The sequence below is a fragment of the Phalacrocorax aristotelis genome, chromosome 7 (assembly GCF_949628215.1).
Source record: "Phalacrocorax aristotelis chromosome 7, bGulAri2.1, whole genome shotgun sequence".
Classification (NCBI taxonomy): domain Eukaryota; kingdom Metazoa; phylum Chordata; class Aves; order Suliformes; family Phalacrocoracidae; genus Phalacrocorax; species Phalacrocorax aristotelis.
The window spans coordinates 5,637,443-5,651,243 of NC_134282.1; the positions used below are offsets into that span (position 1 = coordinate 5,637,443).

Below are 13,801 nucleotides of genomic sequence, written 5' to 3' on the forward strand. Positions count from 1 at the left end.
CACATCTCTTTGCTGTCCTTAACAACATGAGAGATAATTCTTTGGGTCTGTTCTTTTATGAGAACAACAAAATGTATTACCACTAAAGCAGTGCAACTTATCTTTTCCATGCAGCATAATCAGTTTCTCTATAGATACTGGTCTAGAGATACTTCAGGCCCCGAAGTTATGATGAGAGCGCTCTGAAGTCTTTTAAACAGGAACGAGTTAAAGGGTAAGAGCACTGACACAGCATTGCCAGGAAGAAATGAGGGTGCTGTATCAACAGAGTTGGTTTCTTAGTGTTTACATATCTCTTCTGGGTGATTAAATAAGACTTTAAAGCTCATTACAAGCAGGAGAGAACTGAACCTTGGACTTTTACTTCCTGAACAAATATTTCATCAGTAGGCTGTTATTGTTCTAAACAAAACAAAACAAAAAGGCAGCTTTTAAAAGTTGTACTCTTGAGGGTCCTGAGGCTCTGTTGTGCTGGGCTGACTGTGCTCCTGGAAGACCAACTGGATTGAAATGCTTGGATGACAGTGAAATATCACCTGTTTTCTGAATTTTGGTTGGGTTTTGTTGTGACTACTGGTGCCTGTAAAGACACTTGCTTTCCTAACAGAGGAACACTGTTAGGGCTTTTGGGTGAAACTTTGCATCAGTTTGTGAAATGCTTAAGGATCATAGACAACTCCTAAGTTTATGTATAAGGTCACAGTTTTGGACCTAAATGCCTTTGGCCTGCCCAAGATCTTAAGAAGGAGCCTTAGATATAGCTCGGAATGTAGCCTCCCTTCACTTCCTACCATCCCCTCTGCTAGTTTTCTGTCTCTGCAGAGGTTTTTAGCTTTTTCATCTATGTAGGTAATAAGAACCTTCTTTTTGATACTTGCCAGTTCTTCACACCTGAATGAGCAGCGCTTTCTGCTTTTGTTTGGAAAGCCAGTTGTCTTAGATTTTTATCTTTTTCATTGCCTTGTTTTGCTCAAATGCAGCACATGAACCAGTACATGTGGGAAAACAGCATTCTCCTCTACCAAGGCAGAATGTGCAGGTCACTGAAAAATGGTGCAGGAAGAGGTCTCAAAATCATTTAGCCATGCACCTGATCTGAAGAGGGCTGCATACAACTGTTGTTGTAGGGAGTTCTGCTTTTTCTGGTGTTCGCAGCTTCAGGTACGCTGCTGAGAAGTCTTTTTGCCTCTTGGTATAAGACCAGGGTGCGATGGGAAGGATGGCAGACTTGGGGAACGCGATAAGAATAATTGGTTTGGAGAGGGTGGGATCTTAAGCTCACCCCCTTTAGACAGCTCATGTTGTAGAAGATTTTGTATTTGAAAGCTAAACTTCTCACAGAAAAGAATGTCAAACTTTGGCGTTTTTATGCCTTTGACAAAGTTCCGATAGGTGTGGAGAAAGTAGGGCTGCTTTTGTCACCCACATCGGGAATACTGGAGGCCAAATTCAGAGATGACACACAATTTCTCTGCTGCTAAGAATACCTAAAGTAATTGTTATCTATAAGGTCTTTCATAGAGAAGCTGATCTTCCCAGTAAACTGATTATTTTAAAATCTCATTCTGAGTACTGTATGTTTGAAACATGACGATAATCTCTTGGTTTTTATAATTTTAAGAAATACTAAATACAATTTGGCACTTTTTGCCTCCTACAAAGATGTGTCAAACTAAGTCTTAAACTATTGGCCATATAGGAACAGACTTCAGTTCTTAGAGCAGAAACACATTGACAGCTGTAGATGAACCTGATCGTATCTTTGACTGCTTCAAGATTTGAATATATCTACAAATTTCTTTTTAGTCCTTATTACTTCTGTCTTCTCGTCCTCTGGGTATTAAGTAACCCCTCGTGTACTATTTTAATCTGCTTAATCTGTTCTAATCCTTAATCCTAATAACAGCCTACATTTAGTGCCTTTTACTACCTTAATTTTCCTGCTCTTTCTCTTAGACTTAACGGATCTGATGGCTTCAGGTAATCGCTGTGCAGCCTGAGACCATGCTGTAATCTTGGGAGCCAACCCAGCAGGGGCTCTGAACTTGAGAGTGCAGAGTTTGCCCTACTGTATGTAGACAGGGCATGGATTTCCTCAGAGCCGTCCGATCAAGCACTAGAAGGCACCAGCTGAGGAGCAAATGTGGAATTCCTCTGTGCGTGTTGTGCAATTTGTCCTAAACCAAGGCCCCTCCTTGGAGGTGACCTGCTAGAAGTTGATCAGATCTGTAGCGGCTCTATGTATAGACACTTGCATGGTGCGTCACAATACTAGATCATAGTTCCATGTAACTTTAGTGGTTATATTTATTATGTCTGTCTGCATGCTAACTATATAGATGCCAAAGCTGTCCTTAGTGAAGTACATAGAAATGTGGATGTACTTCACTATCTCACCCCTATTTTACAGTACTCTATTTTAACTTGTACCCTAGGTTGGCAGAGTTAGGAAGAACTAACGGTGCTTTTGATGGCTTATTTTTCATACATCATACAAGCAGAGCTACATCTACGCAGCTCCTGTGTGGTTTGGTTGTTCTCCATAACAGCAGCAGCCTGAATTCCTGTCATTCCTATTAGTTTCAGATGGCACGTAACACTACAGCGCTTATTTTGGATGTGTTTTGTTGCTATCTGAGATCTGAAAGATCGTGGTAGCACTGTAATAGTAGAGGGTAGTTCTCCGTGTGCTGTTGGCACGTGGGTGTACTTCAACACCAAGTACAGTACTGCACAAAATGGCAAATAGGGCATCCCTAATTCTGCTACCTGGCTCCCTGAAGTGGTAGGCTTTGGTTTGTAACCTCATCTTAGAATCCATCTTTTGTACTTCCATTCACATTTTTCACTGGGTATGTAATGTTTTAAATACTTAAAACCACATCAAATATTTGAAATTATTTTGTGCACAATTTCATTACGGGAGATCTATCTATATGCTGTAAGTGTATATTCATATATGCGTTTGTACATACATATATGAATAAGATGTATATTTAGGTAGATATATGTCTGTTTTGCAGCTCAACCTGAAGATTTCGGGTTATCTGGAATTATCAAGATTTCCTCATAATCTGAGTACAGAAAAGGTGCTAGAGCTTTGTCCAGTTCAGTTAACTCAGGGAGCCGGTTTGTTGCTTCCAGGTCCATAGCGAATAAGAGTCCCAGCAGCTGAATTCTATGACTGGAAAGATAAATCGAGCAAATGCCCGTATTTGGTTTGGGTTTTTTGTTTTGTTTTTTTTTAATTCCTGTAATCTGTGCCCGGTGCCCTTAAGCCACTTTCCTTGTGGGTGTAACGCTTCCAGGAGAAATGGTGGTGTCCTGGAATACCAGTGCTGCAATGCTACATCTGCACCCAAGCTGGAATCTGGGCTGAAGGTCACAGAGCGCACAGTCTGAAGGAATGCTAGGCAGCATGAGGTAATAGGGTGGGTTTGTTCCCTGGGTTTTGTTGTTACTCCCCGCCTCCGGGTTTAATACTGGACCTGGTAGCTAACAGACTGATGCAAGATAGAGCCAATATCCTGAAACTGTTTGTTACTGATGATGATTTAAGCCTTTTAAAGCTTGTAAGACAGATTGATCTGTCTGGCTTTATGAACACGTCAGAGCTGAGAGAGGAGAGATGCAAGTTGGGCGGATGCTTTGGCAAGTTTGCATTTTGGCTTCTTCGACAGTCATCTTCTGTTGCATATTCCTATCAGGCAAAGGTTTGACAGCAGCTTCTGCATCACCTAAAACATCATCAGCTTTGCTGGAGGGAGACCAGTAGAGAAGCAGAGGATGAAACAGCCACGGTCATGACCTGACAATCATAGCTGCAAGCTGAGCCAGAAATCCTGTAGTCAACAGCGTTTAAGTTTAAGCAATTTAAGTTTAAAAGCGTTTCAAAGCATTTAATTTTAAGCAGTATCTGGCTGTGCTAAGCACGCAATATGGTAAAAGTTTTAGGGTGGTTGAGACTGCAATTGCACTGACAAAACTTGGAAGCTCATATCTGAGCGTTAGGTGCTCCTGGAATGGTTCAGCTGAGATTCTTGCTTTCCTGTTAAAACCAAAGCCTAAACAACAGAGTGGAACTACTTCCTTGCTTCCTGCATGAGCAAAACGGATTGAATTCTCAAGTCTTAAACATGATATTCCAAATACATTGTTTCATTGGGCTGGTTGTTTTTGCCAGGCAGGACACAGGCTTGTCAGCCTGTATATCTGGGTGGGACAACCTTATCAGTAAGGTTTTCACCCACAGCGAGATTTGAGTACACATTAGAGCATCTCATATCGTGGTGAAGATGTTGCCAGCGATTTGTAGCTAATATAGTTCGCTCATTTTGGCATAGGATCCATACATGCAAAAAGTAATTAAATCTGTCCTGCTGAAAGTCAGGTGCTGTTTTGAGGTTTAATGGTAATGAGGTTTAATGGTAATGAAAGCTAAATAAATCAGATTACTGAGATGAACTATACAGAACAACTAATTAAGGCAGAACCTTTTGTTGGGTGATTCTTTTCTTGGGAATTTTAGGGTTCAGGGGCATGAATTTCTAGTCATGTTAGACCCTGAGGTAAGCACTTAAAGAATTCAGCCTGCTTGGATGCTTTTCCTTCCTTGAAGAATTGTCTTCTGAGCTGGATGCAATTCTGATCTTTCTGGTGATTTAGCATAAACCCAACTTCCCAAGATTTTCTACTATGTATCTTTAATTAAGAAATTAAAGAAACTGCAATTACTCCACCTCTTTGTTTACATTCCCCCCCCCCCCCCGGTATCTGAAATTATCCTAGTATCTTATTTTCCTGAGGTGACTCAGATCCCTGAGTTTGGCAGTCATTTCCAGGGCTTAATTACAGAGATGTTGAGAGAAGTATGGCCTGCTTGTGCTCCTGGAGGGTGTAGTAAGCAGTCTATTCCTAGCCAGGCCGCCACACCGAACAATGCCATTTTCAGTGTTTCGGTTAATCTGTCATACTTGGCTGCATATTTTGAGGTTTGACACTGATCTTACGTTACAAAAAAAAAAAATTATGAACCACTAACTCAAACTACTGATATCTGGTTTTGAAACATTCGGCTGGAGCTGACTGCAAGTCCCCTGTGTTCGAGCTCTCGAGAACTAATTTAAGGAAGCAGTTCAGCAGTTTTGTAAGTTGATAACCGTAGCTGTTACATCAGTTTTTCCATATTCCATTATGATAAAAATGCAAATATGTGTTTTAGTTAGGCGAGACTGTTAAAACGACGTGTGTGTTTGTATAGATTACGTTGTTTTTCTTCAATGTGGATTTTGCGCTAGTTTCTGAAGATACATGTTTTTATATAGATCCTAACACCATGTGGATAGCATCACTAGACTTCTGCATGAAATTGAAAAAAGTCTAAAACAATTTTTGAGAGAAAGAACAGGCCCGTGTTCCCTGGAGCTGAGAGTTGGGCACACCCAGACATTCGGGGATGATGTGAGAAGGAAACTGTTGTCTCTGCAGCTCTTCTGAATGTTTTTGTGTTTTCTTCAAAACGGTCTGGTGTGTCATGACAAAAATGGAAGAATAATGGAACAAACAAAATAATAAAAAGGGAATGGAATTTTTTTAGAAGTAAGTCTGCTAACCTTGAGAATGTAAGTCCAAACAAAACCTGTTTAGTGATTTTAAACTGTTTGCATTTATTATTGTTAAAAAAAATCTTTAGCATAGATAGATGTATAGAAAACTGCATATGCAAGGTGAGATGCTAATCTGACCCGTCATAACTGTGGGTGACACCAAAGGTTGGAAGAAATCTTTTGTGGAGTGCGCAGAAAATCTTTTTTGGGATGCAAAATGTTTTCTTCCCTAATAAATGTCATTTCTGAAGCCTAACTGTTAGGGATTAAACATTTAATTGCATTTAATACCCCTTCTCAAACTTTTATTTTTAGCAGCAGCTATTACAGTTTACTGCTTCAATGTGATAAATACCTCCCTATATCCCAACCTATCATTATGTTTTACTTGCAATTGGTTTTTAAATCTATTGTTTCCTATAGGTGTTATTGACTTCTAAGAAAGGGAGTACATGAGGCAGGGTGGAGTAAAAGGATTCTGTTAAATGTAGATGTTTATTCAAGTTTGGAAATTAATTTTCATGTCATACTTAAAATCAAATAGAGGCCACAACTATTTCTTAGAAATATAAGCATGCGTTTCTGGGGCAAACTGCATTAGTGTGCCAAATTACCCAGCATTCCCCCATTTCCAGAACTGCAGTCAAAGCAAAACTTTTACGTCACGTCAGCTGGCAGGTTAAAGGTAATTCCTGAACTATTCTTTGGTTCTTCAGATACATTTCAACTTATCCGGGAAAAATTCAGTGTTCCATGATTGAAAATGTTATATAAAAGTACATGTAGTCAATTCTCTGTTATCTTTGGGTAGATCTTATCTGGTTTACAGCTAAACTTTGATGGAAGTGCAGGCACTTGATCAGTCTCTGCCTGCAGCTCTGAGTGGAGCTGTTTGTAGCAGTGGCGTATCTCATTCATGTAGAACCACTCCGCGTTGGGAGCACGACGCGGTGGGACGTCGCTCTGGCATACGGCTAGCTGCCTGCAATCAAGCTAGGCAGACCTAAATCTCCGTAGTTTGCTCAAGTACCATTCCCCAATTCTAGTTTCCTACTGGAGTACTGGCTAAGTCAGAGGAACAGGTGTATTTTAATTGATGGGTTATTTTTGGTGCAGGTTCTTTGAAAGCAGTAGATGTTACTGCTTTCTTCTTGTGCAATTGAAATCAGTGGCAGGTCTATGACAAACACTACAAAACCCCTGAATACGAAGATCCGCATATTAAATACTACCTTCTCTCTTAAAATTATTAATGCTCTGAGCAAAAGAGATGACTAGAGAATTAAGTCAAAGCAGTGGTTATTTTTAAGCACAATTGCCAATGCATGGTTTAGTTTGCCAGGAGAAATTCTGTTCTTTTACAGTGACTGGCTGCAATTTGACAAAGCTGTTACTTGATCGTTCTTCACGTGAGTAAATTGAAAAGTGTAGGAGTTTGTTTTAAAGTAAATTCAATTGTGATACTGCACACAGTTGTGGTTTTCAGTCAGCAAAATGAGAGCAGTCCATCCCTGCCTGTATGTAAAATTGTTCCGTAATTAAGCCAGAAGAATGCTTGTTTTTCACACACAATCGATTTCACATTATCTTGGCTTCTATTTCTGTCATTTTTTTGTATAAATTCAAACCAGAAAACTTCAAGGGCATAAAATATGAAATAGCTTCACATTTTGTTCAATATATAATAAATATATGGTTTCTGTAATGTTGTTTTCTTGTGCTATACTTAAAACACAATTTTCCTAGTCTTTGTTGTGGGAATACTTCAGGTTTTTTCTTAGGCGTTTACAATGTCACTGTAATATCCCTTTATTGCTAAACTCTTAGCTGAAAACCTTTGAAATAGGCGGAGTGTGTACTGTGACCTGTATGGTTTGTACTGTGGTGAGAAATCCTGATACTTGTCCGGGAACTACCCACAGTTTGATAATTTGTTCTGATAAGATTATCAGTTGTGAATCTCCTTGTTTGAAGCCAGATTCACTGACTTAGTCATATGCAGAGCTGGAAGCTCGGGGAGCAGGTCTTGCTATATTAGTGGCACGTTCTCCCAGCATGAAACGTTAGCGTCAGATGAGTCAAGAAATCTCTTCCGAGATCAAAATTTTTATTATTGTCATTGGACTAGAAAATCTATCCTACATCCCGTAATGAAGGGATTCTTCCTTGGCTCATGGACATGCTTTACTCTCAGCAGAAAAGTTGTTTGCATGGATTCACATTTTAAATGGTTCTATCTGCAGTGACAAGAATTGGAAATTAACTGTATTTTTATAACAAGTCTGTGTTTTACAGACCTTCATAGTGTTACTAGAAAAGCGCCAGTGCAGCTTACCACGCACTGCTGGTTCAGTTCAACTCTGCCACAGTCTGAGAGAATGTAACAGTGAATGTTGCCAAGACTACTGAAATCTGCTGGTTTTAAACGAGTGGTGTTACTGTAAGCTCAGAGAAAGATTGCAGAATTGCATAAGAAACAATAACAAAGAAATTAATAAGATTTCTTGCATCATGTATATTTAAATCCCAATGTAATCTTAATTTTCCAGGATATAGGATAGTAGGAGCTGAGCTATTTGAGTTTTGAATCATGCTTCTGACAGACCAAAGTACCACAGTTGCAAAATTGCCGATAATGTAAAATAGGAAATACTTTCTTTTAAATATACAGTAATGCCTTATTTTGCTTAATAGTAGTTTTACCGCTTAGAGGTGCAAAGCCAAGATAAGAGAAATAACCATGGCTGTTGAATAAGCTTGCTTTCATGAGATTGCTTGACTCCCATGTTGCAATTAACGTTCAGAAATGGCCAAAGTGGTGTAATCTTCTGCGAACCATCGCACCCCCCTACTTCTCCTCCACTTTCCTTTCTGCATGAGAAAATTCTTAACTCAAGGACTTGATTTAATTGGGAACAATTCAAGAACTGCTAACTATTTCCTTGTTGAAGGGGAAAGGTGGTTTAACTAGCTGTGATGTTACCGGTTCCGTTTCTGGGCTTTGCTCTTTGAGGCTGGATCACCTCCCTCTGGAGTCACGTTGTTCTTTGTATGTTCATGTTCATACGTTATATAGGTAACTTAAAGAATTAAATTTATACCTGCAGTTATTCCAGCTTTGGAATAGTGCAAATCAGCTGTTAGATTACAATGTTTTTCCCCCTTTTTTGTACCAGTCTATTAAATATAACGTAGAAACAAAGTTCAATTATTTGTGCAAGGATTGGTATGAAATTAAGAACTTACGCTATGAAAATATCATTGTGAAGTGCCACGTTGGTGCATCACACCAGCAGAAATTTGCCAGATTCCTTAGGTAGGTTCCACTCTCTGGCTGGGAAACCTGTAATAGAAAACGTGTTTTTCAGTGTGTGTATTTATTTGAGATTCTTGCTCAGACATCATATATCCAGGCTGGTAGTGAACAAGAAATCCCCTGCTGTAGGAACAACAGCCTTGTAGTCTGGACTCTTGCCCAGGAAGTTCCCGACTGGTGGGAACAATTTACGTTTATGGGAGATAAACTCCTCTGTGTACTTACAAAATCTGACCTGCAACCTACTCCCCCAAAGAGCAAGTGAGAAAATATGGAAACTCTGCTTTCTTAATGAAGATTTTTATTAAGAAAATAATTATCAAGTTGCACATTACAGACTTTGATCGGAGAAAACCATTGCTGAACCAACCAGTAAATGAACTGGAAGGGGAGAGGTGTAGGAGGAGGTTCTTCTTAGCCCTTTTTGGCCACCTGAAGGGCTATTTTAAGACGTTGACAGTTTCGTTCCAGTATTTCAAAGGTTAGCACGCAGAAGGTAGCAGTGAGGATGCACTACCTGGGAGGAGTGTAGAGACCTTGCTTGGTAGTGCGAGGTGAAGGGTGAAGACAGGAAAGCCAAAGCTCAGTAGAGGAGCAATTAGCTGTGAAAGGTACAGGGCACCGCAGTCCCTAAAACCCAAACTATTGCATTCTCTTTCTCCTTTCTTCGTGCCCTTATGGGCTTGTTGTGCAGGGTTTTCCTTTCCCCCACCCTTGTTAAAACACTAGCAGAAGCAGAGGAAGACGCTCACAGACAAAGAAGTGAGATGGAAAATGTTACCTCTGAATCCGTTTGTGGGTTAGTCTGTTTGCCAAAAAGCCTATGTCTACCCCTGATTGCATGGGAGGGGAAAGCCATTATGGATTTTCTTTTCTTTCCTGAGTTGCTATGCTACAACCACTGTTCTCTTTGCAATGTGATTTGGCATTCACAGTCTTCAGTGCCTAGATAAAACCACCACTGTAGTGCTGCCATTTTTTTTTTTTCCCCTTCTCTGGCAGCTTACTTGTTGGTGACTCTGAATATTCATTAGATGTTTGTTTTGTTGCGGAGGATGTTGATACCTTAGTTCATCTTGACTGATGCCCTTGACTTCAGGAGATAAATAGCAAAGTAGTGATAGGTGACAGGGATTGATTAGCAATCCAGCTTCTAAGCCAAAATGTAAACACTTGTAGATAAGCCAGTAGCTAAACAGCCTGCAGAATGCACCTTGCTGGAATTAAGAACATGTTTTAAGGTGCAAGAGGAGTTTTCTGTAGCTGCCAAGGTACAAATCTTTATTTGATGCTTTCTGTTGAAGGCTTATGTTCAACAACAGTTTACTTCTCAGAAAATGAGTTTCCTAGTTTTGAAGGAACAATCCCACATTCCATTAATACAAATTAATGACTCTTTTAAAGAGCGTAAATTATAATTTGGACAGTGAAAAGTACTTGTGTTAAACTGAGCTTGAGCAAATGTATTTGTGCATTTGCAGGAGTTTTAATGAATATCTTTCCTTTGCTGCAAACTTGGTAGGCCATTTCAGATAATGATCATTTGGTCTAGTGAGTGGTGAGGAAAGGGCAAACAGGGACTGGTGTGCCCGGTGGCTTGTGAGAGGCGCCTGAAACTAGATGTTCAAAACACAAGCCAGAATGAAATTCTGCTTTATTGGATGTCCTAAATTGATAAAACAAACAATTAGACAAATTCATAAATGTAAAATCTGTTATGGTATGGTGTATGCAAAGGATATGACCAAGAGTAGTTGTTATACCGTAAAATTCTAGAAGTAAGGTTGTCTCTGCTTTCTAGGGTCAAACCTGGAACAGTGGGACTCCTGCCACACCACCTGGTGTTCCCAGTCACTGCCAGTCATTGCTGCTGCTCTCAAGAACTCACCAAGCTGGCACTGGCACCAGGAGAAATTGTTGCATGCCCTGTCCCCAACTGCTAGGTCCTGCTGTCCCATCACCCGTAGCAGTGGGAGCGAAGGGAAGGGCAGTACAACAACAAACAGCAGAACCACCTCTTCTGGTAGCAGTGTCAGCTCAAAGGGCTTGTAGAGTTTGGCAAAGATGTCAGAGCATCTTTCCAAAAAGCCACGTGCATTTTTTTGTAGTCAGTGACCCCGCTGGAGAGGATAGCGATACGCCGCGTGACTACCATTACCTGGTCTGCCGAGGATGTTGCCGGTTGTACTGAGTGGTCCCCCTAAAACCTCAGCTTGGCGCTTTTTGGCTGAAGTGCTGGACACAGACCACTTCTTCATTCATCTCCAGGCTGGGGTATTTTTACTCAATGAAAGAAAATGCATAAATGGATTTTAAAATTGGTGAAGATTAAATTTTACTCTCAAACTGAAACGATTTCCTGACGAGCAGTCTCTGATGCCCTAGCCTTACAGAGAAGCATCCAGTTTAGCTTTATAGTTTAGCTATCCTAGCCCTTCAGGTGATCTCTTTTGTTCTTTCTGCCTTAATGGGGGGGTAAAGAAAGACCCTCAAACAACCCCAAATCCTTCTCAGGTTATGTGGGTATTCCATGCAAGCACAGGGTGCTTTAGCATATGTATAACCTGCTGTTGGCACGTGCTTGCTATGAAATTGAGGACACGATACCTAAGCATTTAATTTTGCGGTCTGTGGGTCAACTGTGGTTTGAAGGATCTGGGCTTTACAAAGAAGGAGGGCACAGAAAACTGAGTTGTCCAAGTTTTTGGAAGAATTTAGGAAGGGATTTCAGGTTCTCCAAGTCTTAGTCTGAGCAGCCTGTCTAGTGTACTACTGCACCTAAGCCGGCCTGCTCTTGTGCGTCTCTCTTCCCTCCTTGTGCCAATTTGTTTGCTGCAAGGATTTACTGGCAGCAAGGTTGTCCTGTCTTATTTCCTGCCTCTTTACAAACAAGGCAGGAGAGAATAAAAGTGTGGGAAAATGTGTACCTGCGTAGCTGAGAAGGAAAGAGGATTTGGTAGCTTTCATGTAGGTCCACCATAGCTGGCTGTTCTCCCTAAACAAATCACTTACACGGTTATTGCATTCAGTGTTTATGCAATGGAAATAACCTAGAATTCAGGATCAATAAAGCACGCAAAAAAGGAAAAAAGTTCCTGTCCCAAATTATACAAACAGCCCTATGACCTCATTCCGCTTGTATTTTCCTGGTACATTCCGTGCCAATGCTCTCTGGGTGCGCTGGGGGTGGGTGGTGTTTTTTGTATGTAGTGCTCTTAAAATTAATTGTGTACAAAACTTCTCTTCTCAGTTGTGTATGAACACAGGTCAAGATTAGAAAAGTCATTACAGAAGGAAAGGCTTGAACATAAGAAAGCGAAAGAAGGTAAGAACCTGCTTTTCACTTTGACATTTAAGATACCTTGATTATTTTGGAAAGTAACTTCAGATGTGTATTGTTCAATTTTGAACGAGTTACCAGTGTATAAGACATTAGCAGGACCACCTCGGCAGGTCTGTGGTGGTTGTTTTAGTACGTTGGGTTTTTTTCATTTTTTTTTTTAATCTAATGTTTTAAAAAGTAATAATCTTTTTAGTACTGTTTATAGATCACTGCAACATGACATAGTATACACAGAGAATACGTGTATGTCAATGTACATAACCTTATCACAGATGTAGAGTATGGGCCTGTGTAAATCCTGTTCCGGCATGGTGAAAATTTAAAACATGGGATCTTTTCCTGCATTCCATCAATGTGAAATTAGACTCTGAATCAGTATCTTTACACGTGCTTAAGGGTAAACACGTGTTTACGTATCTTTTCTGATCAAAACTAAGTTCCGTTACGGGGTGTGCGAGGGCAGAATGTTGCACACATCGCATCTCTTCCACATCTGCCTTCTGTGAAACTTCTGCAGAATGCAATCCTCTGAGTTTTCTCCAAGTCTTTTGTTGCTCTCAATTCACTGCAATTTTCAGAGTAAAGCCTGTATTCTTCCTAAAACTGAGGGCTCAGCCGCTGAATTAAAACAACTACTTTAGCAAAGATTAAGAATGTGTAAGAAATTATTCTTACTGTGCAGTTCTCGATAGCTTTCTGGTGCCATCTAGTGTAGAGCAGTCCCATTGCTCTGCACAGGTGAGTCGGCATTTTCAAACCCTGAAAAGAGGATCAAGGAACAAAAGGGGAAAGTTTTGTTTTATTTGAACTTAGCCTAGACTTTCACACTTCTTAAAATACATATTTTTTTATCCTAATACAAGAATACACGGTTTATAAGTGTGCATTTCCTTTTGAATGATGCTACTGAGAGAATTCAGGTAACAGATTTAATTGCCCGTCTGTAGTCTTGAGCCTGTACCCCCTATCTCTCACACTAAGATATGAAACTTCTTAATGAAGATATTTTATGAGACTCTGAAACTTTTTAATGGAAATATTTTGTCAAAATTTGAGCATAGTGTTAAATTCTCTATAGTAGTTTTAGAAGATCTTCTGGAAACTTGTAACTGTGTAAGTATTCCGCTCTGAAGAGAATTTATGTACGCAGTAGTTATGTTATTTAAGTACAGATTCTAATCTGCCTGGCTTTTCTCATGTGTATTTTCCCTTTTGTGTTGTAGATTTTCTTGTTTATAAACTAGAAGCACAGGAAACACTAAATAAAGGAAGGGTAAGTCATTGTTACTCATACAGGTTCTTAACAGTCGATGCTATTAGAGTTGCAAGAAAAAGGAAATGCTTTGCAATTATAACTGCTCAAAGAGGTCTCACAAAATACTAATTGAAAGAGCGCTCACTTATTCAATTTCTACTCTGCATGACTAAGTGCCCTGCAGTTCCCAATTATTTGAGCTGTAATAGGAGATCCTAATATCTTTCCAGAAAATTAATTTAGAAAATATCCTCCTGTTTATGTTACGATAGTTCAAACAT

The 13,801-nt window shown here is 39.9% G+C and overlaps 1 protein-coding gene across 2 annotated transcripts in view; it reads left to right on the forward strand.

Moving 5' to 3' along the window:
* GOLIM4 (golgi integral membrane protein 4) overlaps positions 1–13,801 on the forward strand; it is a 34,528-nt gene that overhangs the window by 3,199 nt on the left and 17,528 nt on the right. For both annotated transcript variants that reach the window (XM_075098543.1, XM_075098544.1), the window contains exons 2-3: positions 12,173–12,247; positions 13,489–13,538. In XM_075098543.1, coding sequence (XP_074954644.1) covers positions 12,173–12,247; positions 13,489–13,538 — 125 coding nt within the window. The remainder of the gene's footprint in view (positions 1–12,172; positions 12,248–13,488; positions 13,539–13,801) is intronic.